General features: G+C 37.9%; 1 protein-coding gene across 10 annotated transcripts in view; it reads right to left on the bottom strand.

Moving 5' to 3' along the window:
• Positions 1–2,369: 2,369 nt before the first annotated feature.
• The window catches only part of nfasca (neurofascin homolog (chicken) a), an 82,381-nt gene continuing 60,553 nt past the window's right edge, over positions 2,370–24,197 (bottom strand). For 7 of the 10 annotated variants that reach the window (XM_016537717.1, XM_016537716.1, XM_016537715.1 and 4 more), the window contains 12 exons: positions 23,911–24,133; positions 23,711–23,826; positions 23,415–23,625; positions 23,180–23,299; positions 22,113–22,286; positions 21,818–21,847; positions 18,195–18,446; positions 17,016–17,135; positions 14,364–14,513; positions 12,310–12,438; positions 12,132–12,201; positions 2,370–2,952 (listed from right to left, as the gene is read on the bottom strand). In XM_016537717.1, coding sequence (XP_016393203.1) covers positions 2,724–2,952; positions 12,132–12,201; positions 12,310–12,438; positions 14,364–14,513; positions 17,016–17,135; positions 18,195–18,446; positions 21,818–21,847; positions 22,113–22,286; positions 23,180–23,299; positions 23,415–23,625; positions 23,711–23,826; positions 23,911–24,133 — 1,824 coding nt within the window. In that variant the 3' untranslated portion in view covers positions 2,370–2,723. The remainder of the gene's footprint in view (positions 2,953–12,131; positions 12,202–12,309; positions 12,439–14,363; positions 14,514–17,015; positions 17,136–18,194; positions 18,447–21,817; positions 21,848–22,112; positions 22,287–23,179; positions 23,300–23,414; positions 23,626–23,710; positions 23,827–23,910; positions 24,134–24,197) is intronic. The other 3 variants (XM_016537722.1, XM_016537723.1, XM_016537725.1) reach the window with 3 other exon arrangements.

Raw genomic sequence — 24,197 nt, 5'->3', positions numbered from 1 at the left:
TCTGTGCATGTAAGTCACTACAAAAGCTGTGCAGAAAACAGAAGAGCGAAAGGCAAACGAGGACAGTATTGCTTTGAGGTACTGGAGAGAAAGCAGATCTGATGGATCCAATCAATTTCATTAACACGTATTTCTTTACTGCGAAGACAACGCATCCCTATCAGGGAGTTATGACCTGATATTCAGCCCTTTCAAAGAGCATGATCAGCTGGGCCGTGTCACAGGTGAAAGGCATTATGGGAGCCTGTGGTGAAGTAATACATGAACAGACAAACCATTTTCTCTTGCATAACACAATTCAAATGTTTACAAAAAGGTATCATCCTCAGTGCAGAATGCTACAATGGTACAGCTCTACAGCATTTGCTATTTACATCATGGTGTCAGCCGGGTGAAATTGGGATGTGAGTGAAGAAATATGTCACGATTAAAATGACAGGACACAAAAACAAGTCTCATTCAAATTACCCAAGATCACTGGCTGAACCCGAATCCAAACCTGTGCGTGGAGTCTTGCATTTTGGGATGCACCAAAAGTACTTTTATTTTTACTTATTGTAACACAGTAAACCTGCTCAAAAAAAATAATATTTACATCATGACCGAGGCCTTATTTGAAAAAAATAAATACACAATATTTCCATTTCATGTTATGTAGAAATTAATTAAATAAATTCTAAAATATGAACACAATAGCAGTGATACGACATAAATACTAAAAAGAGCAGCACAATTAACAAATAAGACATACTCCTTTTAACGGTGACATCACTTTTGACTATTTTACATCGCCACAAACATGGTCCTTGATCTCTGAATTATGTTTTCATCTACATTACACAGAGAAGATTTCAACAGCACAGTTCAGACTCAATAAATTATTAATATATTAGTCCCTATTATTTTTATAAATAAAATCAAGATAAATATGTAGAGGGGTCCAAAAGTTTGAGAGCACTAGTAAAAATTAATATATGTGGTTTGTCGCCCTTTTGCTTTAATGACAGCAGAAATAAAGCTGCATAAACTCAGCAAGTTTGGGTAAAACCAGGATGATTTTAAAGCATCCAAAGACAGATGTTCTTAGAATGTGGAAGAAAAATATCTGACCATCTGTAAGGAGTCACAACAGACTCAATGTTTCAAATGAATCGGTTCCTTATTTAATTAAATCCTAAAGTTGGCATGAAACAGAAGCTGCGATCGTGTTTTCCCCCAATGTGTTCAGCTTCTCGAACAAAAGAAAAGTGATTTGTCTATTGAGAGCTGATTGCAAAATGGCACAAGATTTAAAAATAATAATAATAATGTGCATGACTAAATCATTTATATATATATCCATAACATTGTCAACTTTGATATCTTTAAATATCTACATTTTTAGTTTTCAATTTTTCAAAATCATAAAATGTTGTTTATTTCCAGGTGCAAATGTAAAAATCCCAGATCCTCAGACTTTTGAACCATAGTAGTGCAGAAGATAAAGTAATGGTAGTACAGTAGTATGAGAGCGGCACTACAGTTACAGTGGCATGTCTTCAGGGCAGTGTCTCAGCTGCTCTCCCGACAAAGAGAATCAACACTGGATCAACCCCAAACAATATGTACACTTCTCTTTACCGACTCAGTATGTCTATGTTGAGTTATTCATGTCTAGAAATCCTCATATGACAACCCACTTATGTATTGATGCACCCCAAACTTTTTTAGACTCCTTGAAGAAACTTATTCTGACACCGAAATCTTCACCAAGCTGATTTAAAAAAAGAAATAAAGAAAAACAAACGTGATCATTTCATCATCGTCATTCTCTTTTGAGGACTATATAAATCAAGTCTTATAAAAAAAGGAATATATCATTGTGTATTTGACTCTTCATATCACCTCTCCATTGTCCTTTGCGCTAAAATACTACCATGCTTCAAAATGTTGTCTTTTTTTCTTCATTTACAAGTGATGCCATGTAACCTCGGCCGATAAATATTGGTGGCGTTTTATAGTTGCAGCCAGTAAAAATATATTAACAAAGCAATGGCAAATGAAAGCATGATATCAGTCCTGTCGCATACTGTATACAGTCAGGACTGGATGTTTTTTTTTGTTGCAAAAGTCAACATACAAAAGAAAACATGAGATTCTAACGTCCAATTTTAACCCAAAAGCACGATAATGATAATACATAGTGCATAGTTTTATAAAGCACATCAAACCGTGCCAGCACTGTCTAGAGGATTCATGTTTTTAGATGCATCTATTTGCGGTGGAGGAAAAAAAGGATCATTCACTGCGGAAATATCAATATGATAAACGTATTTGCCGACGTTCTGCAGTTGAGTCGACCCACAGTTGATATGTCACAGGTCTGGTGCTTGTATCTCCGTTTCTTTGATGCTAGCTACAGTTAGGAGGAGGAGGAAGGGGCAGATTAAAGATTTACAAAATGAAAAAAGAAGAGCATAAGCCACACGAAAAGCTCAAAAGTCCGCCCCGTCGCCCTAAAGGCACACTAAAGTCTGTGTGGGGCATGGGGATACCTTAAAGAAAGGTTTCTGAACACCGTTTTTGGCTCACCTGCCTTTCCCCATCCCTTGTTTAGAAGGATCATGCACTCCAGTGCATTGTATGTGAATACTTGTAATTCTCTCTGTATGTATATATATGTATTTTTACGCGTGTAGTGGCACACTCCGGCCCGCTGGGGGCGCCGTGCTCAGGTTAGGGTGCTATGCCAGAGAGTAGATGGCATTAACGGGTGACGTGGCTTCTGAGCTCTCGTTTCCTTCTGTCTCCTCTTTGTCCTTCTTAACTGTGTACTGGCCTATGAAAGAGCCGTCCTCGTTGAACTGGCCGTCTCCTCCTTCACCATAATCCACCAGACTGTCGTCGCTCTCTTTTACGTTCCCGTCTAGGGATGTTTGGCTGCCTTGCAATGGCTTGTTGTCTTCGTCGCTGCTGTTGGGAGAAAGAGAAAAAGAGTTAGAACATGGTTCGACTGAATAGCATGGGCCTGTTACAGTAGCACCCTTAATTTGGGGGATGTTGTGACTCCAAAAGCATGTTAGACAACCATTTAAAAGTAGGCATGTATTCTGATTACATAAACACAAGCAACTTACAAATTACTTCATAATAGAATATATTTTAAATTCATTTTCAGCAGCCATTACTCCAGTCTTCAGTGTCACATGATCCTTCAGAAATCATTCTAATATGCTGATTTGCCACTTAAGTAATCATAATTTCTTATTATTATCAAGTTTGAACGTTTTTTTTTTTGTTGTTGTGGAAAACATTTTTTTAAGGGTATTTTGATTGCATAGAAAGTTTAAAAGATTATATTTATTCTAACATTATGAATACTTAATAATACTTAGAAGTATTAATTTTTATTTATTTATTTTACTGACACCAAACTTTTAAAAAGTAGTGTATCAGAATATTAAAGAATATAGAAAAAGAAAAAGTAGAATATTAAAACACCAAAATCCTACTTCCCAGATATGTGGCATCTGAATTTAATGAGATTTTCCAAACAGTTGACAGTTTTGCTTTTTATTCCATGTAAAAACTATTACAAATGCTGAGAAAAACATTTCAAATCTCACTTTTGAGAAACGCCAAGGAGAAAAGAAAAGTCCCAAGGTGAAAGAACAACAAATTTATTACTAAAGACAAAGACAAACTCTTTGCTCTCTGTATTCTATAAATGATGTCATGGCTATAAATTATTCATTGCACTATATTATCATAGGTAGATCTTTTATCCCCTGTCCTGTCCATGCCCACACATGAGAGTCGTTTTAAAACGGACCTCTGCTGGGGGGTAAGAGTGTCATGCATGAGGAACTGGGACCTACAGTACATCAATTGAGAAGCACCAAGAAAACAGAAAACCACAAAGCAACACCTATGAGATCCTAAAAATCGTTGACTTAGCACAGAGGTCCATTTTAAATTTCATGTAATATCCATGGACCTTGTTGTAAATTGTATTAATGATGGGCTGTTAAATTGAAATGTTGTAAATAAACTACTTTGTCCCCTCACAAAACAAGGTTTACAACCAGGCTCCATGATATTATCCATTGCTATGGGTCATAAAAATGCTTTTACCAACTGCATATATCCTCTCTATAAACAAGGAGCAATTCTGCATCAAATGGATATTACCAGATGACACAGTTCTGTGCATGCACCATGACAACTGGAAAATCATGGCTGTTTAGTTATTTATCTTTAGATTCAATAAGGCACATTCAGGAAATGCTTTTTCCCCACCAAACACACTCTCTGCACCAGCAAGAGTTCAGGGAATAAAGAGAATGGGTTTTTGATTTAATCGATCAGTCCTCACACCCACAGTATCACCTGCTTTTCACCTCAAACAGTGGAAAAACTGATTTTCAATGAGCGAAAGCAATCTGCATTTCGTATTTTACATCATTTTTGACAGGATATATGAAAACTGTGATGACGTGATGCAAAATTTAGCATGAATTACGGCTTGTTGCATACACCTAATTGCAATTGTACCTGTGGGAACTTTTTCGCAAGATGCGAAATACGTACCGTCATGTATATTTCGATACATATTCTATGTGAAATGTCCACTGAGTGGCACTAAAAGAGTGTTTGTTTTTTTTCCCCCGGAACAGATGAACGTACATATGGTACGTTTTATGTGTTGTAGTGTTTTGTACGCGTCACCGCAGTTATGATTTGAAATGTCCATTGAGTGGCACTATAACTCTAATGCTCCGTGACGTTTTACAATATAGTGCCATCTGCACTACACCTAAACCTACCCGAATGGTATGAACAAAAGTGAATGTGACGTAAAAACGCAATCACAAGCATGCCGTTTTAGCTTGTTTTACGATCCCTCATCTTTCAGCTCTTTCACCGTGAGTCATGCTTTTCACGGGATTTGTACCCAAGGATTCCGCATCTTATGTCCAGCTGAGCTACCGAGCAAAATTATTAGGCCTACGTCCGGAAAGCGAAACATATGAAGCTGTAATCATAACCGTGTATGAAAACGATTACAAGTACTTGCTGTTTTATCGCCTCTAGTGTTAATTTCTGTTGGAAACTGCAGTGATATGTACTTATTGGTACGTAACCTTATTTCATGTCTGGACGAAAAAATTCCCACAGGTACGTTTTCATCATGAGATCAGGTAGCCTAATTTTTCTAAAATATTTTAAAAGCAAATAAATGAATTAATGAATAAATAGGGCTGTCAACATGACATTAAGCCAATTAGTTAAATCAATAGATCCTCTGCAGTGAATGGGTGCCGTCAGAATGCGAGTCAAAACAACTGAAAACCATTGCACTAATCCACAAGTAATTCATACGATTCCAGTTCTTCAACCAGCTTTCCACTTTACTAGATGTTAATTGACAGACACGTTCAGTGTGGATTATTGTGATGTTTTTCTAGCTGTTTGGACTCTCATTCTGACGGCACCCATTCACTGCAGAGAATCCATTGGCGTGCTGTAATGCTAAATTCCTGCAAATCTGTTCTGATGAAGAAACAAACTCTTCTACATCTTGGATGATGTGCGGGTGAATATATTTTCAGCAAATATTCATTTTTGGGTAAACCATTCCTTTAAATTGACAGCCCAATAAATAAAGTTATTAAATGTACAGATTTGGTAAATTGCTATATTCTAACAACATCAATTTTGAAGCATGAATTATGAGTCATGTTAGAATGACAGGGAAAAAAAATGTGTCATGGAAAAAAATGTTGTGTATCCTATGCTTTCAGTCATTTATCAATACTAAAGGAGAAGGACATGTATGAATCGATTAAAATCAAAAATGCAAGGCAGAAAAAGCTTTAGTTGTTGATTAATAGTCCAAAGGCAGGTGAAATTAATGCCGCTCTTTTCATACCTTTCCCTTTTAAGAGACCTTCATTGGACCAACAGGAATGGAAAACACCCAAGAATAAAAACATATTAAGGGAGAAAGAGTGAGAAAAAATGAACAAAACAAAACATTTGTGTCATCAAAGAGGCACTTAAAAGAAAAATAAGAGGAAAAAGAAAATTATGCAGTGAACATCATAATTATAAACAGCCCTCAGCAAATAATCTGTCATTAGCGTTTTGCTTATTTTCTAGATGTGGCATTCTATTGAATACAGATCACTGACAAAACCCAAGGGCTCTGATTTCCAGCAGACTCTCCTCTCAGATTATAGGAAATGCATTATAAATTCTGAAAGCCAAAGGGTATCATAGACTCAATGAAGTGAAAAACCATACATTTTCCTAGCAAACTCCTTGCATGCAAATATATGTTCAACTGAGTTTCCTCTAAACAAAGCAGAATCATTTTCACGTTTCATGCTGTCATTGAATCTATGTGTCCTTGGTTCCTTTTTGACAAATTAACCTTGACATTACAGTACCAGCTTTTAAAATATTAACCTTACAATGAAAAAATAATCATTATTATCATTTTATTTATAAGAGAGTCAAACTTATTTTAAGAGGGAATAAAATGCTTCAGTACTTGACATTTTATTTCAGGCCAAAGCTTTTAATACAAATTCCAATTCACTCTCAGAGATGAACGGCTTTTTATGAACCATGCGATAAGTGTTTTAAGTGGTGCTGTAAGTGTTTACAGCACCGTGTCCTAAATAGGCAAGTTTCAAGTGACAAGCAGTTTGCTCTTCTTAAAAAGCACAGCCATGTTACATTATGTTTATGGTGACCATATGTTTTCTTTGTTTCCCGAACATGTATTAGATGGGATTTCTAAATTGCATAAAATGTCTGTGTTTTGTCTGTGTTTTCTTATTGATATCATACTTGTTGAAGGTAATGACTGAAAAGTAGTTTGACCAATAGCGTGCAAGCATTGTACATAATCAAACAATGGTGACCTGTGAGAAGGTGGGATCTACATAGAATGATCAAACCAATGCAAATATGCATACATTTAAAGTGCCCCTATTATGGATTTTTGAAAATGACCTTTCATGCAGTGTGTAACACAGCTCTAAGTGAATGAAAACATCCTGCAAAGTTTTAAATCTGAAAGTGCACCGTGTATAAAGTTATTGTCTCTCAAAAGAAAGAGTCGACTCTGAATCATTGAAACGAGTCGTTTTTAAAAAACGAATCCCAAGCCGTTTCATGTTGACGTCAACATGAAACATTAGCATATTGCCCCCCCACTTGTTGCGCACGCAGACCCGGGAAAACTTGAACCCCCCGTCCCTCAAACACAATTGTAAATCCGTCTTTTTTTTTTTTTTTACTGTCAAAGGACGAGGCTGTGAAGAATCAATGGTTAAAGTTCATTTTTCCAGCAATACCACAGCAGTATAGCCCCAACCTTGCGTCCCCGTCATTTTACTGATGACTGCTACAGCAACCTAAATGCGTACAACGTGGGATTTGCATGCCAGTTGTTATTGAAAGAAGGATCAATAACCAGTGTACTTGGACCAGCTTCTTCCGCCTGCGAATCACAACCTGTAAGTGTGATTAAAAATAGTTGCTTTCATGTTCTCTGTAGCATGCAAAATACATATGCTTGCAAATACATATGGTTTATGTGTGTTGTGTTTGCTCCGCGGAGCTTGTAACATTAGGTCTCTGACTCTGGCTAACAGCAACATCTGTTCGCTCGCAATTGTCTAAAAATGTGTCGATGAATAGTGAATGTTTGTCGCTGTTATTACTTGGAGTTATGATAAAGAATAGAGCAATACGTTGGTGTACAACCAGACTGGGTCATCGGACCAATCACCGCAGAGTAGCGTCACTCAAAGGAGGGGTTTGGAAAAATGAATCGCTGAGCGAATCGTTTGGGAGTCGTTGAGCAAATAAGGTAAAAAATAAATGCATATTATAAGACAATGAAAGTGTTCTTTGACCTTGCATGCATGTCAACCTGTTGTTGGGGACTCCCAAAACCAAAATATGAACCTTTCATAACCCATAATAGGGGCACTTTAATGTATGAGAACTGTAGAGAGCACGTCAAGAGGAAAACTAAGCCTAAACCTAGAAATGTTAGGCAATTTAGAGATCCCAGCCAGGACATAGTTGGGAAAAAAGATTGACGTATGGTCATGTTTTATGTAAAACCCTGAAAACATCCTGTCTCTATCCACACCTGAGCTGCTTGTAGCTGGCTTTTCACCCTGGCTGCTTTATTGCATCGTGTTTGGTTAGGACACGGTGTGTTTACTTTCATAAAATTGCTGGATTACATCCACAATAAAGGGACCAAGGAGTTTAACACCTTTTTTATAGAGCTCAAACATTGATTAGACAGCAGCTTTAGTCCCCGTTCTGTCATCCACATGTAGGCTAACCAATGACATGCTCAGGCTGAGATGATGTGCTGAAACCAAATACCTGTTCTCGTTCCTTAACAACCCATCCGCCAATTTGAAAGAGGAGGGGGAAGAAAAGGGATCATGAAGATGGAGTTGACCACATCATTCACATGTTAGTTGGAGAGAGACGTGAGAAAGTAGAAAGGGAGGGCTCAGCTTAACTTACATCTTATCATTACTAAGCTAATCAGTTACTGAAGATCTGTGGTCTTGATCTCCTTAAAGTGAATTAGCTTTGACAAAAGGCGAACCATTTAATATTACATAACTGTTAATAATGTGACACATGAGTGGTTTTATTAAAAATGCTTTAGTCCAAATGGTTAGAGCATGTTTTTCAATTAGTTGTTAAGAGGATTACACCAAATCAAACTACAAATTTCTACTGAAATGTCAAATGTAGCTTAGGTGCAGTGTTGGAGAAGCTATTATTGTATCTGAAAATGCTCCCAGTAGCCTATATAGTGCACTTTTGTAATTGTAAGTGAACGACTTCAGTCGTTTATACAGCAGTGGCCAAAATTGTTAGAATACTTGGCATATTTAAGAGGTTTCAGTTGTTTTTGTTGAATTGGCCATTACAATCCCCATAAAACTACGTTGGTGTACAACCAGACTGGGTCATCGGACCAATCACCGCAGAGTAGCGTCACTCAAAGGAGGGGTTTGGAAAAATGAATCGCTGAGCGAATCGTTTGGGAGTCGTTGAGCAAATAAGGTAAAAAATAAATGCATATTATAAGACAATGAAAGTGTTCTTTGACCTTGCATGCATGTCAACCTGTTGTTGGGGACTCCCAAAACCAAAATATGAACCTTTCATAACCCATAATAGGGGCACTTTAATGTATGAGAACTGTAGAGAGCACGTCAAGAGGAAAACTAAGCCTAAACCTAGAAATGTTAGGCAATTTAGAGATCCCAGCCAGGACATAGTTGGGAAAAAAGATTGACGTATGGTCATGTTTTATGTAAAACCCTGAAAACATCCTGTCTCTATCCACACCTGAGCTGCTTGTAGCTGGCTTTTCACCCTGGCTGCTTTATTGCATCGTGTTTGGTTAGGACACGGTGTGTTTACTTTCATAAAATTGCTGGATTACATCCACAATAAAGGGACCAAGGAGTTTAACACCTTTTTTATAGAGCTCAAACATTGATTAGACAGCAGCTTTAGTCCCCGTTCTGTCATCCACAAACCCCATCGAGCAAATTTGGGGCGAGTTGGAAAATAAACTGGACAGATCTATTGGACATTCACAGGAAAGTTTTTGGCTTGTTGCAGAAGGCATGGGATAACATTAGTGTTGAAGTTCTCAGGTAATATACTGACACTATGCAGAGAGATGTGCTGCTGCAATTTCTGCAAAAGGTGGACATACCAAATATTAAAGTCAAAAGTGGATAAAAACAGTACGACTCACTTCTATTTTGGCCACCACTGTACCTACAATGCACTCTTTGAGCTCACATACACTGGCTAGAACACAAAAATCCAAAATCCACCGTGAATTCACTCACTTAATTTTGTCACTCCTTGCTAATATAGTGCACTTAACTGCCATTCGCTATATAGGAGTTAGTGAATGAGTGAATGAGTGATCGAGTGAGTGATTTTGGACACAGCTTGTGTTTAGCTTGCTATACTAATCAAGCTACCATTCTGAAAAGTTAACAAATGTTAAAATTTACTAGCTAACAATATTAAACTATTTATATTTGTCATCCAACTGAAAATGCTAAGTTTGAAGTGTTACTATAGTTTATTCTCAACATTGCATAAGTAACATGACAATTATTAGCTTATCGAGCTAGAGATATTGGTTCAGATGTATAACGTCTGCCTAAAGCCCTCACTGACACTTCCCTTTACTCTTTGTACCAAAGTTGTAATATCCACACCATCTTGAAAGATGTGGGCTTACACAACAAAACCTTGAAAATAAATTAAGGATGACAGATAGAAAAAAGTTTGTTTGTTAAGGTTCACACTGCCCTAACAAATGCCAACACGGTAACACACTGATCCGAACAAAAGCCATCAAGTGCCAGTGCTAGTTAACTAAAGCTCAAATGATTCTAAATAGTTTTCTTTGATTGCAAAACAGCTGAAATAATTTAAATATAAATGTTAGAATAAAAACTTCGAAAATTATAAATGTTGCAATGGTGTTGGTGCCGATAGCCTAGTGGTCAAGTGCGCCGACATATAATGTTGTTGCGTTATGGGCGTCCCGAATTCGAATAACGACATTTCCCGAACCAGCCCTCTCTTTTTCTCCCACTTCACTTCCTGTCCGCTCTAAATAAATCTCTAAAACAGAAATGTTGCAATGGTAACTAACTGAAATAAGATTAAGTACAATATTATTAAACTTGAAAAAAAAAGCATATAAAATAACTGCTAAATTCAAATGAAAGCTGAAAGTATAAAAATGTAAGTTCATTGTGACGAGAGGGGCGGGGCCAAGAGCCGTGGGAACGGAGCGAGGCCGGTGGAGTAAATGCTAATGCGCGACACCTGCACCACTCACCGGTCTCGAGTCCCACGGAGGAGCTCCGGAAGGATAAAAGGAGGAGTGACGACAGTGTTGGACGAGAGAGAACCAGGCCTGGATTTTATTTTGTGTTTTGGTTTTGTTTGTGCGCGACAGTCGTCCGCGAGGGGCTGTCGCGCTATTTTGTGTTTGTTTATTTTATTAAAGTTTTCTTTGAGCGTTCGCCGGTTCCCGCCTAAATATGAACCTTTCATAACCCACCGTTTGCCTGAGGCCGGAGCCTGCTGCCATCTGCCATGATGGGGAGGAGCAGGCTCCGGCCTCAAGCAAACGGCAGCGACTCCTCCGCTCCCTTACGGACGGCAGTTCGTCCGCCCCCCCGGCAACTCACTCCAGCCCACCGCCTCGAGCGTCCACGGCGGCAGACTGCTCGCCATGCTCGATGGCACCGCGGATTCACCACATGGACTCGAGACCGGTGAGTGGCGCAGGTGTCGCGCATTAGCATTTACTCCACCGGCCTCGCTCCGTTCCCACGGCTCTCGGCCCTGCCCCTCTTGTCACATACATACTATTATTAAAAATATTAATAAACAATATATTAGTGTATTAATAATACTAAAGTAAGTGCTGGAAGTTGGAGTTTGTTGGGGCAGTGTGAACTCCTCTTCAGAGTTGCGATTTCTTCCTGCCACTATAGGACTTCAGGGTGTGAAGTTATGAGATCTGTCTGGTTTAGAGAGCAGAGGTAGAACTGTTCAGGGAGGACTCATTTAAAGAAGATGATGTTGGTGAAGATGGTGATAAGATGCCCACTGGAGAGTTTTTAACTCCATGGCAACCACAGTTTCCTGAGAAATCGTTGCATTGTTTTCCAGCTGAACTGAGATCTATTAACCGCAGCAGGCTTATTTTGTGTTTAGGTAATATGAAAGCCTCATCAACAAATGTTTTTGGGGGTGTTTATGTAAGTTGTTAATTAAAATTTGTTTGGTTTACATGGTTAGTTGTTATTTTCGATTAAAATGAAAAAGGCATATTCCCCTCTGCAGGGTGAGAGCTAAGTTCAGGACCTGTAACAGGTAAAACAAAGTTATTCATCAACAGGTTCAATATCATAAGTAGCAGAGAGCGCATATAAACAGTTCTAAAGTAAGATTATTGAAAGCCCTTTCCCTTCATATGAACCCAAATAGCTGTTTATGGAAAAAACAGCTTACTTTTATGGTAGAAGTGATCAAAAGTGCAAACTTACTGATAGTCAAATGAACCATCTTGGTCTTTATGGTCAACAGGATCTAAGGGGAGGTCTTTCTTGTCTCTCACTGGTAAAAAAAAATGCCATACATAAAACAGTTGATAAAAAAGGATAATTTACATATCATAAATAAATAACCCTGGGATAATGTGGCTGTGTATTTGCTGCATTTTACCTGCATATTTTCCTCCACGACTCCTCTTGATGAAACAAACAATGAGCAGGATGAGAACCAATAGAGCGATGGCACACATCAGCCCAATGAACCAGCCCTGAGTAGCAATGTCTTCCTGCTCCTTGTAGGCTGTTAACAAACAAACAAACACACACACACACACACACACACACAGAGGAGGGAGGAGAAAAAGAGAGGTACAGAATAAAATGTTTAAGTTTTGTAATGATATACTCATAAGCAAGAATGGCAGAAATCAACTCCCACAGATCATTTTACACATTAAGAAGCTTGTTCTCCTCCTGCATGATTTATCGAGCCTGGAGAACAGCTGAACATACCAACACCAAATGGAGAACCTAATAAATCTCTCTGATTTTCAGCAACATGGTAGGAGTCATTTGACAGCCATCCTTTATCAAAAACACATTAGCGGTGAGAACTGCGGATCTGGATTTGAATTACCCATCCTGATAATAACATCAGAGCACAGGGCGCTCTCTCCATGAAGAGTTATCTTATGAAAATGGAACCTGAGTAAAGCTTGGTTTAACCACATCATCAAATACTCCCCTTTTTAAAAAAAACAACAACACTCTTTTTAATAGATGCATCTTGCAAAACATTTTTGTCTCTCCTAATATTATAACGTGATTCTAGAGAATAGATGTTTTTTTTTTCCAGTTCTCTATTGAAAGTTATTTGGATATACACTACAGTACAAAAGTTTGGGCTCGGTAGCTTTTAAATAATTATTTAAAAATGTTTTAAATATGTTTTCATATGTTGTAAAATGCAATTTACTCCTGTGATAGCAACAGTACATTTTCAGAAGCCATTACTACAGTCTTCAGTGTCTCATGATCTTCCAGAAATCAGGATCATATGCTGATTTGGTGCTCAAGAAATTCTATAATTATCATCAGTTAACTGTTGTAAACAGTTGTGCTGCTTAATATTTTTGTGGAAACCATGATACATATTTTTCATGATTCTTTGATAAATAGAAAATTATTTAAAATGGAAGTCTTTTAAAAATGATAAATGTAAATTTAATTTAATTTAAGTTATAAATATATATTTAAATGTCTTTACTGCCACAAATGAACAATTTATTGTATCCTTGATAAATAAAACTATTAATTTCTTGGTAACAGTTTATTTTAAGGGCCAATTCTCACTATTAACTATAGCTGCTTATTAGCATGCATATTACTAGTATACTGGCTGTTTATTAGTATTCATAAAGCACATATAATGTTTTATTCTGCATGGCCATATTTTAGATCCCTAAATCATATCCCATACCTAAACTTAACATCTACCTTACTAACTATTAATAAGCAGCAAATTAGGGGGTTATTGAGGGAAAACTCTTAATTAATAATGAATATGTGTTCCCTATTCTAAAGTGTTACCAATTTCTTTAAACTTTTTTTTACTGAACCCAAACTTGTGAACATTGCTTCTTATGTGCTTGTCGAACACTTAATTTCAAAACCACAGGCATTAGAGTCTACTCTGATATAATATAATATAATATAATATAAGGCCTACTAATAGTGGCATTTTTATGTGGAAAATCACAGAGGGATATATCAGTGAGAGGAACCAACAATAAAGCTGATGGTTTGGATTACATTATGAGTTCAATCTTCTATACCCGAAAAACAGAGCAAACATCCCACCTAAAATGGCATTTACACGGCTCAGGGATCCTTATCATCACGGGGATCAATATCTTATTGAACGTGCTCTTACACAAAATGCTGTGAGATTTCATCTGGCTCGCACCACCTGAGGCACATATGCATCCTGCTGGAAAAAGAAGTTTGCTAATGCATCTGAAGCATTGACAAATTGACAAAATACTTTTTGTTCCCTGGGAAAGGAACTAATGCCCTTGGCATTGCTAGCACCATGTTTTACCAGTTACAGTGCCAGTGACAGTAACCCATCAGTAAATATGACAAAATACAGTTTTCTATATTTCAGAAGGTCGAGGTCACATGTTGAACCCTTTCTTTCTCCCTTGTGTCTTGGCCACCCCTCACCTCTGCCTGTCTCGAACGTGACATAGTCGCTGCTGATGGAGTTGTACTCATGGGAATACACCCGCAACCGATACTTGGCCCCGGCCACCAGCCCAGCCAGCTTAATGGGAGGCTGGTGGTTTACTTGTATGCTTTTCATCGACCCATTACCTTCAAGAGGAGACACAAGAGAGGTGCCCATCAAACCGAGCCCAAACTAAACTGACCAAAACGAAGATAGCAGGTCATGCTTGTTAATTGAGGAAACGTGCTGCATCCTTATCCACTCTATATTCAAGATTCTTCTCTGTTCGGTGGGATATTTCTTAAGTGAGATTGTATATAAAAAGCAGGCTGGTAGCGAAAATACTGGAATGCCTTCACTCAGCACACATCAAAGTCTGGCATTGGTGTATTAGGGGCATCATTTGCTTCAGTGACGCCTCTTAAAAGCTTTGATGTGAAGTTGCCGCTTAATATCTCACACTGGATTTGCTATAATGAACTCCGGTCTAGAGTGGAGGGAGGTGCACCTTGTCTCAATTACCCATAGACCGCATCTCATCTCTGAGGAAGCCAAGAAGTGGAGAGACAAATCCCAATGGCTTTGTCAAAAGGTGGGCATGATGACTCAGTGAGGTTCCATGATGTTCATAAGAAACCTAAATGAAATCGTCATGCACTGTGTAACTCATGGGTTGGCATGAGTTTGATGCCAGAAGAGCCTTTGAAGCGAGCAGCCATTGGATTATATAATATGCATATCAAAATTCAATTACAGCACCTTAAAGTGCTACAAGATCTACAAGCTGAAGCTATGAGCTGGAAAGTAAGTACTTATCCCTTTTAGACAATTCCCATTAATGCTTTCAAAAAAACATTTTCTGAGTATTACACTTCTGGAATCATTTACTCACCCTCCTGTTGTTCCAAACCTGCATATATGTCAGCAATGGGGACCATCAACTATTTGATTACCAGCATTCTTCAAAATGTATTCTTTTTTGTTCAACATAAGAAACTCATACAGGTTCGGAACGACATGAGGGTGAGTAAATGGTGACAAAAAATGTTCATTTCTGGGTGAACTACTGCTTTAATTCCTTACTAAAGTCAAGTTATTCCTTACCTCTGCATCAGAAGCAATGTGCATGTGCATTTTAATGTTTAATCCCATATTACATGCACAAAATGGACTGATAGCTTTTTAAACGTCACAATAGTTGCGAAGCGTATGCCCTCTCCACTTCTACAGGCGATTTAAAATATATATATATATATATTTAAAAAGCTAAACAAATTATATATAATTTTTGCAGCATGTTTTCTGAGAACAGCTTATACATAAATGTACAGCTAAAAATATTTATATATTTTTACTGGTTAAAAATATAGACAAAACTGTCAAAAAACTGAAGTGATTGCAGTACTTTATATAATAAGAGTGGACTGCTGGGTGCCTCAAAGTCACTGCTTTACGGACCAAAATTCTCTGTGGCCCAATTAGAGCAGGTCTCGGTCATCTCTTTTTTTTAGTCTCAAAAAAATGTTCATTTCTGGGTGAACTACTGCTTTAATTCCTTACTAAAGTCAAGTTATTCCTTACCTCTGCATCAGAAGCAATGTGCATGTGCATTTTAATGTTTAATCCCATATTACATGCACAAAATGGACTGATAGCTTTTTAAACGTCACAATGTCCTGCTTTAAGATCAACAAAACATCTCATATGGGCTGAGGAGCTTCTACATATAGTAAGACATTGTCACACAGCATGCCTCACACAGAATGCATGCAGCTGCCACAATCTTAACAGGACATGGTGACAGGATGAGGAAGAGGGAGAAGGAAAAGGGAGTGTTACATAATGAAATAGTGAGTCTACATGGGAAGTACTTTTGGAGAATGTGTGCGTATTGGTCCTGATGTAATTTGATCCTATAATAATGCAGTACTCCTTAGTGAAAAACAAATGAGTCCACATTGATGCACCTCTTGGATGAAACCCAGACCCCTACAGCTACAGTACATTTTCACCGGCTTGGTGGGATATTGCATCAGGATGTACTGTACAACATGTTTCAAGGTTAATTATGTTACTCTGACTCTCCCCTTTGGTAAGAAACATTCACCTCATCATTATCTTTCTCTGAAACGTTTCCACCAAAGGAAAAAACAAAACAAAAAACAAAGCCCAAGGGGCATCAATCAGATGTGGCAGGCTTGCTGGCATAATCTAATCACGGAATGGGACAATGGTAGCCAATATAAACAATAAGACAAGCAGCTGTGGGCAGCCAGACAACGAGCGCAGCTGGGAAGCCAATGGCTGAGGTAAGGGTGGAGTTAGCAATCACATCTGATGAGCCGGACAGATAGCTCAAGGGCGAAGGAGCAAGCGAGAGAGAGCAAGAAAGCAAGTGAGAGAGAGAGAGAGACTTTGGTAGAGAAATATACACTGGTCAAAGTTACGTATTGCATGTATCTTTTCCATGCTGTGACCGTCTTAAACATGCACAGGCACAACAGAACACTGACAGAGGATGAAGAATAGTTTTTGATTTACATTCAGCTGTATAATCAAAAAGAATTAAGGGCACTGGAAAAATAAATAAATAAATAAAATCAGTATTTTGTCTTGATAAGCTCTCAATAGGTGCATCTGGCTCTTACTGTCCAGTGTGAACTCTAGCACAAACTCGCTGCTGTCAACGGAGAAGTTGTGCTTCCAGCTGACGTTAGCATAGTCATTGTTAGCATCCACGGTCAGATTCCAGATCTTTACATTCGGGGCTATGCAGAACAGGTGGGAGAGGAGTACACTTAAATATTTTCTGATACAAACACTGGCACATATGCTTAAATTTAAAGACCCCATGAAACCTAAATTTGACTTTTGTTTCTTTTAGATAATATAGATTTCTTAGCTTTGAGGTCATCTATATGCTAGTTGACAAATTAATATACGATCCTCTGGGGAAAATGGACCAAAAATATATCATCCTAAGCTTCGGGGCACATTAAAAAATTTGTCGAATAAAATGCTCTCTAGAATGAAAATATTCCCTTAATAGTCACATTAACTAAACTTCCTGTCCTTTATCATTAATGTAGTGATGCATAAAGCACCACTTCAATATAGCTCAATATACCTCAAGCAAAATCGAAGAATGAACTGGTGTGACGTCTATTCTATACTTTCTGGAAAAGTTCGCACTGACTGGTAAATACTTTTATAAATACTGTTACATTATTGAGATTATTGCACGCAGCATATATTTGAATATTCATCTAAACACCACTTTCAGTAGCATGGGTATTGTCGATGTATGAAAACAGTATATTGTTGCGTTTAAGAAAGAGTATATTGGGGCCTTTATACCATCTGCTAGCAATAGTAAGTGGTACATTATAGATTCTTAGTTCATAGCAGGTTTTCGTTTTGGCTTATTAGCTATTAAACACATAGCTATGTCCCACCTGTAAATACTGTCACTTTAAATACAGCAACACAAGAAAGAAAACTTTCATGGAGTCTTTAAAACTAGAAAATGTTAGCAATATTACTGATTTGTTCTTCTAAATATCTCATAGTTTACAGAGCATGCATTTAATTTTCTAATGCAACAATGCAACTATTTGTAAAGCAAATGTCAATACTAATTCTGCATAGTCTGAGTGTTGTGTGTCCGTGAGGGAACAGGGAGAACATCAATCATGCCCTGTCCTAAATGGTCCACTAACCGAGTCAGTCATACAAAATAAATGTCATCTAAACAAGAGGACACACTAATTTGATTGAATCAATCTATACTGTAGGCGTTTCCAATGCACACTGTCATTATCAGATACCCAGCATTTTCCAATCCACTGTTTTAGGAGACATGGGCCGAACAGGAAGAACCGTGGTGGAAGCTGTTGTAGTAGTGGTGGTAGTAGTTGTAGTAGTTGTGGTAGTAGTGGTAGTAGTAGGTTTGGGCGGAGCAGCCGTTGTAGGGGCTGGTGTGGCTGGTTCTGGGGTAAGTATTGTTGGGATTGGGTCAGTGGAGAGGGGAGGGGGAGGAGGAGGAGTTTCGAACATCAAGGCATCCGTAAAGTTAACGGCTGAGAGGAAGAGCACAGAGAAGTTTAGGTGGAGGTTCCAGGGTTAAGCACAAGAGAGACAAAGATAAGCGAGAAAACACAGAAAAAGAATGAGTTAATTAAATGGAATTCCCACAGTTCTCTTTTTCCAAAACGTATTCAGTGAAAGAGAGTGGCTATGTTTCGAATGGAATACTGGCATACTGCATGTTATCTACTGTATTCTACCTGCTATTTATACTATTATCTTCTGTAACCTACACACTGTGAATTAACTATATGAAAATACATGTACACACACACACACACACACACACACACACACACTACCAGTCAAAGGTTCAAAGAGTACATTTTTTTTGTTAAGCAATTAATATTTATATTAAGCATGGATGCATTAAAATCATTAAAAATGACAGTAACATTTATAATGTTAAGATTTATAATAAGCATTTAATAAGATTTCTGCAATAATCATGTGACACTGAAGTGAAATATAGTAACTGGAGTAAAATATATTAAAATAGAAAACAGATATTTGAAATAGTAAGAACATTTCACTATTTTACTGTACAGTATTTTGCTAAAATAAATGTAGCCTTTGCAAGCATAAGAGACTTTTCAAAAACATTTTAAAAATCGTACCATCCCAAAACCTTTCACTGATAGTAGTATGTGCATGCATAAGAATTCAATTTCCTGGATCTAGTATGACCAGAGATTATGTCATGCCTTGAACAATATTTGCATCTTTAAGATGCCAATATTTTGTAAGGCTTGCATTGTTTGTTTAGCTGGTATTACGTTCTCAAATATCTTTTGAAATATATATGAAACATTCATGTTCACAACTTTGTGATATTTGTGAGCATGAATGTCAGCACGTCAGGCCATTGAGGAATACTGAAGAGGTTGCATAGAGGGTATCTAGAAATTGATTGTTGTGCACCACCAAGGGGGAAAACAGGGTCACTACAAACCACTGTGCTAAAAGCTCTGCAAAATGCTACAATATTCTCAGATCGTACTGGCATTTTGAAACAACCGAAAATAGAAAATCATATCTAATGGGTTTTAACAAACAAACTTTGCAGAGCTGTCAATACAAAAAGAGAAAATGTGTGGAAATCCATTGGAACACACAGTTGATAGAATCATTATCCAAGATAGAGATTCATAATGAAATATATAATTGTACATCGTTGCTTGCTTTTACCTTAGAAACAACGCTGCTTTGAGTACCATTAATTGAGTCCATAAGAAAAACTATATAAGCAGTTTCCAAACTCAACTAAAAAGTGAGAGCAATCCATAAATATGCTGGCAAAGATTAAGTCAGACAGAGAGTGTCAAGAGAGCCCCGGAGCGCTTGGTGACATCAAGTTTTGCCAGACCAAGACATGCTAATGGATGTGAGACTTTTGCACAGGGATGTGATTTAAGATCAACACAGCCAATCAGCCATAACTTAGTGCACTCTTACCTGTATGTCTCCATCTGGCACAAAATGTAAAAAAAAGCCTTCGACATAAGAGAAATTAAGGTGGCACAAGCAGAAGCAGAGGCGTGCATTGCCAAAGCAACAGTTTGTGAATAATGGCGAGCTGATTCCCTCTTAAATAATTAAGCAGCACAACACTTACTATCTGCAGCTTTGTTTTATCTAATACTAACTTTCATGCTTGGCATTTGGCCTGCACATGCACAAGCTACACATAAACTTTGAAGGAGTTACTGGAGACACACTAGAAAACCGCTCATAATTACTTTACTAATACACTAACTTACTATTATGCCATTTTTGTCATGGATGGATTCACAGCCAAACATCATCATTCCATTACTACTGTTCCATAAGCAGCTCATCCATACATTAGCATGAAAAATTGAGTTTCCTTTCAACACAGGCATTTTTTGTTGTAAGCTTTGCACAGCATAATTTGCATGACTTTACATTTTGGGGTATTAATCATAATTTTGCATCATTTGCATCCACTTTGAAAGAGGTGACAGAAAAGTAGTAATTTACACAAATAACACACAGACTGCTCCTCTCTGACTATTTGCAACTTCTAAATCTAAAACAGGTAATGTACAATACAATTTCAAAGGGCTTATGATAAAACTGCTATCCTCCAATATAAAATTATATTTATTCTGTATTCATGACAATACCCTTTATTTACACCAGAGAAAAACATGATTGCGATTTTAGTGCCATTAACACAATTTTCATCCAAAGCATGTAATTACTGTACAGTTTAACCATTGGTATCAACAACATAAATTGGCTTGCCATAGTGATTCGCTTCCATAACAGTATTCTCTTCACAAATGTCCATACAATATTTGTGTTTTTTTCTTCTATCATCTGAACATTAACTTCCCTTCCCCTAAAACAAGCAACTGTATCAAGCATTACCACTAGAGGTCTCCGTTTTCCAAACTCTAACAACAAAGTGGTTCAGTCTGGCTCCTGGCTAGATTTGAAACTAAAACGATGATAGGAGCATGCTAGGATATGCCAAGCAAGGCATGTGATAGGAAGTGATGTCAGGGCTAAAGTAGCAAGGTGCCATCAGGGATTAGGTGTCAGCCAATAAATCACAAATTACATCAGAGCCACATATGACTTTATCTTATTTGTGTGCCGATTCAGGCACAATAGCATCTTACCAGCATCTTAAAGAGGTAAAACTCTAATCAGCTACACTGAGAGCAGATTCAGTGACTTCACAAAAGTGCAAGAGCCCATCCCTGAAAGCACACAGTGACATGGATGATAGCAGACCAACAAAGAGATGGATAGGGACAGGCATTTATTGACAGTGCAGCTGAGCAGTGTTTTTCATCAGGGAAAATATAAGAGTTAAAGGTGAAGTGTGCAATTCCTAAAGGGAACCAAACAAATTACCATGACTTTTGGTCAACCTATCCACTTCACCTTTAATTAAACACACAACAGAAACAGTTTAAATGCGTACACTATGTGGTTATTTTTGTGTTTGGCTACAGTGTTGTAAAATTATTTTTTTGAAATTGTAAACAAAACAAATATTATTTGAGTACATTATACAAGAAGTACCGTTTCAGTCAGTGTACTTCAAAATTTTATGTTTCATTTAAAGTGTTTCTTGCCGATTCTGTGCAATTATTTGTGAAATTTACTTTAGAATTTTCTAAGTCTAAATTGTTTCTACACCAATTTTTTTTTTTTCAGTGTAGGAATCTTGAGTGTGACGTTGACTTTAAGTACTCAGCTGCACTGTTACGTATTTAAAAAGCAGACAGACAGAATTTGAGAGAAAGACAGACAGAGGCTGAAGCAGAGACAGAGCAAGGCAGGAGTTAGACAGGCAGGCAGTCTGGCAGGCAGTCCATTCCCCCATTACCTACAACTGTAGAGTCAGTATCTGGGGTGCCTTCAGTCAACACCACAGGAAAGACAGGAGGAGAAGAGGGGAGACAGGTGAGAGCAAGTCAAAGAAGACAAAGAAGAAATCAAGCAGTTACGAGAGAAACAGACACCACAAAGCATTGAGAAACAACAGTGTGAAGGAGACAGAAAAGTATTATTAGAAAGAAAGAGAACGACAGGGTGGAGCACAGACAGGAACATCCAATGATTCTGCTCTCAGATTCACTAACAGTTTACAGAACACAGAGTGAGACGACTCGCTTGCTGACCTTCATTAGTGAAATGTGGTGACTCCACGGCGTACACTTCTCCTGCTCCGACCTGTGTGCGAGCTGCAAGGTAGAACTTGAACCGTGTGAAGCGGTTAGGCAGATTCATGATGTACTCTGTCACGTTGGCTGGAAAACTCTGGACCTTCCTCTCTCCCGCCTGTGTCCCGTTCACTGGAATCGCACAAGCAGAACGGAATGAATAAGTGTGCTAGATTTTTACACTTCATGAAGAACATTTCAGCATTGCTTGCATTGTGCAAAATTCAAGTGCTTATGGTGCATTCAAGTCATGTTGGATATCGTAATTACGTTTACCATAAATTAATTATGGTAAACTCGTAACTCCAAGTCCGGCATGTGTTATTACAAAGTGTCAAGCATTTAAAATGGAAACATAACACTTTCTATCACTATTTATACATTGCATTTTTATATAAAATAAAACATTAAAGTTGAGTGATTAACTTTGCAGCATTCACTACAGACTTGCTTCCCTCGCGATATAGAGATACATACATAGATACATAACATAATATAATCTATATTATAGATCCATGTTTCTGCCATGTTTCAAATAAGCATAAACAACATGTGCATGATCTAGAATTATGAGTTTTCCACTCGTAAATACAACTTTTCTCAGTCATTTATGTGCTTGGAACACGTAATTACGATATTTGTGGAAAAGTTGTGGCCGTTTCAGTCAGAAAACTTGGATCAAAATTTATGAAATTACTATTTTTTTCATTTACAATAAAACTAGCTAAGTTGCAGGTATAACAAAATGATAGCATTGTATCTTTATAAACTGAATAAAAACAAAGCAAAAACACCTGATGCACATTCCTTATTCATTTTGAAAAAGCAGAGTTAAAAATCTTGCGGTATTTTTTTGTAGGAAAGGTATACTTGCATATCTTGCTCTGACCAAAATTATTTAAATGAACCTGACATTGTAATTATGACTTCCCAACTCGTAAATACGAACTTTACATGAGTACCTGAAGTTTCTGTATGTTTACACACTCATTTTGGAGGTTTCTCTTTGTGTACGGTAGGCTCACCTGTGTGGTATTGAAGTGTGTATCCTATCAGGACACCGTTTGGCTCTAGGGGCTTGTCCCACTTCAGGTGAACCACGTCTGTGTGCCTCTGAATCCTAAAGTACTTTGGAGCCCCTGGCTCTATGAAAGGATTATGAAAGCTGTTCATATTCTGATTTTGGATACAAACGTCACATATTTGACGTCTCATCGTAGCTAATGCTCCACCACTAAAGCACAGTATGGTGAATCCTACCTCCCTCCTTGGTGTAGAACTCCACAGTGTTGCTTTGTGGTCCCTCATATTCTCTATTAGCCACCACCATGTACATCTTGTATTTGCTATACGGAAAAAGCTCTGTCAGGATGCCAGAGGGCTGTTCTGCCATGGTGAAGAAGCCTTTATGCAACTTTGTCTTGTTCACTTTCAGGCCCTTAATGAGGCTGGCCTCCCGCCAGTAGTACAACTGAGAATATGATATGAATACTGAATTAGCAATGGTAGCAAATAAGTAAAATGTTTTTGTGTCAGGCAGATGTTTGGTCACTCACCTTGTACTCTTTAAACTCTCCGTTCACAGTGCTGGGGTCCACAGGCACCCAGTGTACATTTACTTTGGTGCTGTTGATCTTCGACACCCTGAGTTCTGTTGGTGCAGCGGATGGTTCTGATGGGGAAAAAATAATATAAGTACAAAAGAAACCAGAAAAGACTATAAAAGTGTCATTAAATATGAAATGTTAGTACTCACTGTCTTCCCCAGAATAACCAATGACTATGTTTGACTCAGGGCTGTGTCCAAAATCATTGATGGCCTTTATTTTGATCTCATACGGGACATAGGTGTCTGTATTATGAATAATGTGCTTCGTTCTGGTTGTGGTTGTGTTATTCCACTCTTCCTCAGTGTCCTTCCTTCTCCATGAGACCATGTATCGCAGGTTTGGCCCATTCCTTTCTGTGTTCTTAAGTGCCTATGAAATGTACAGATAGATTAGCTCACTAACCGTCACATCCGTCTGTTTTTTTTTTTTTTTT

This window comes from Sinocyclocheilus rhinocerous, unplaced genomic scaffold, assembly GCF_001515625.1.
Source record: "Sinocyclocheilus rhinocerous isolate Xijiao unplaced genomic scaffold, SAMN03320098_v1.1 scaffold576, whole genome shotgun sequence".
NCBI lineage: Eukaryota > Metazoa > Chordata > Actinopteri > Cypriniformes > Cyprinidae > Sinocyclocheilus > Sinocyclocheilus rhinocerous.
The sequence above is the reverse complement of the archived record's forward strand: the minus strand, read 5'-3'. Positions and strand labels throughout refer to the sequence as shown.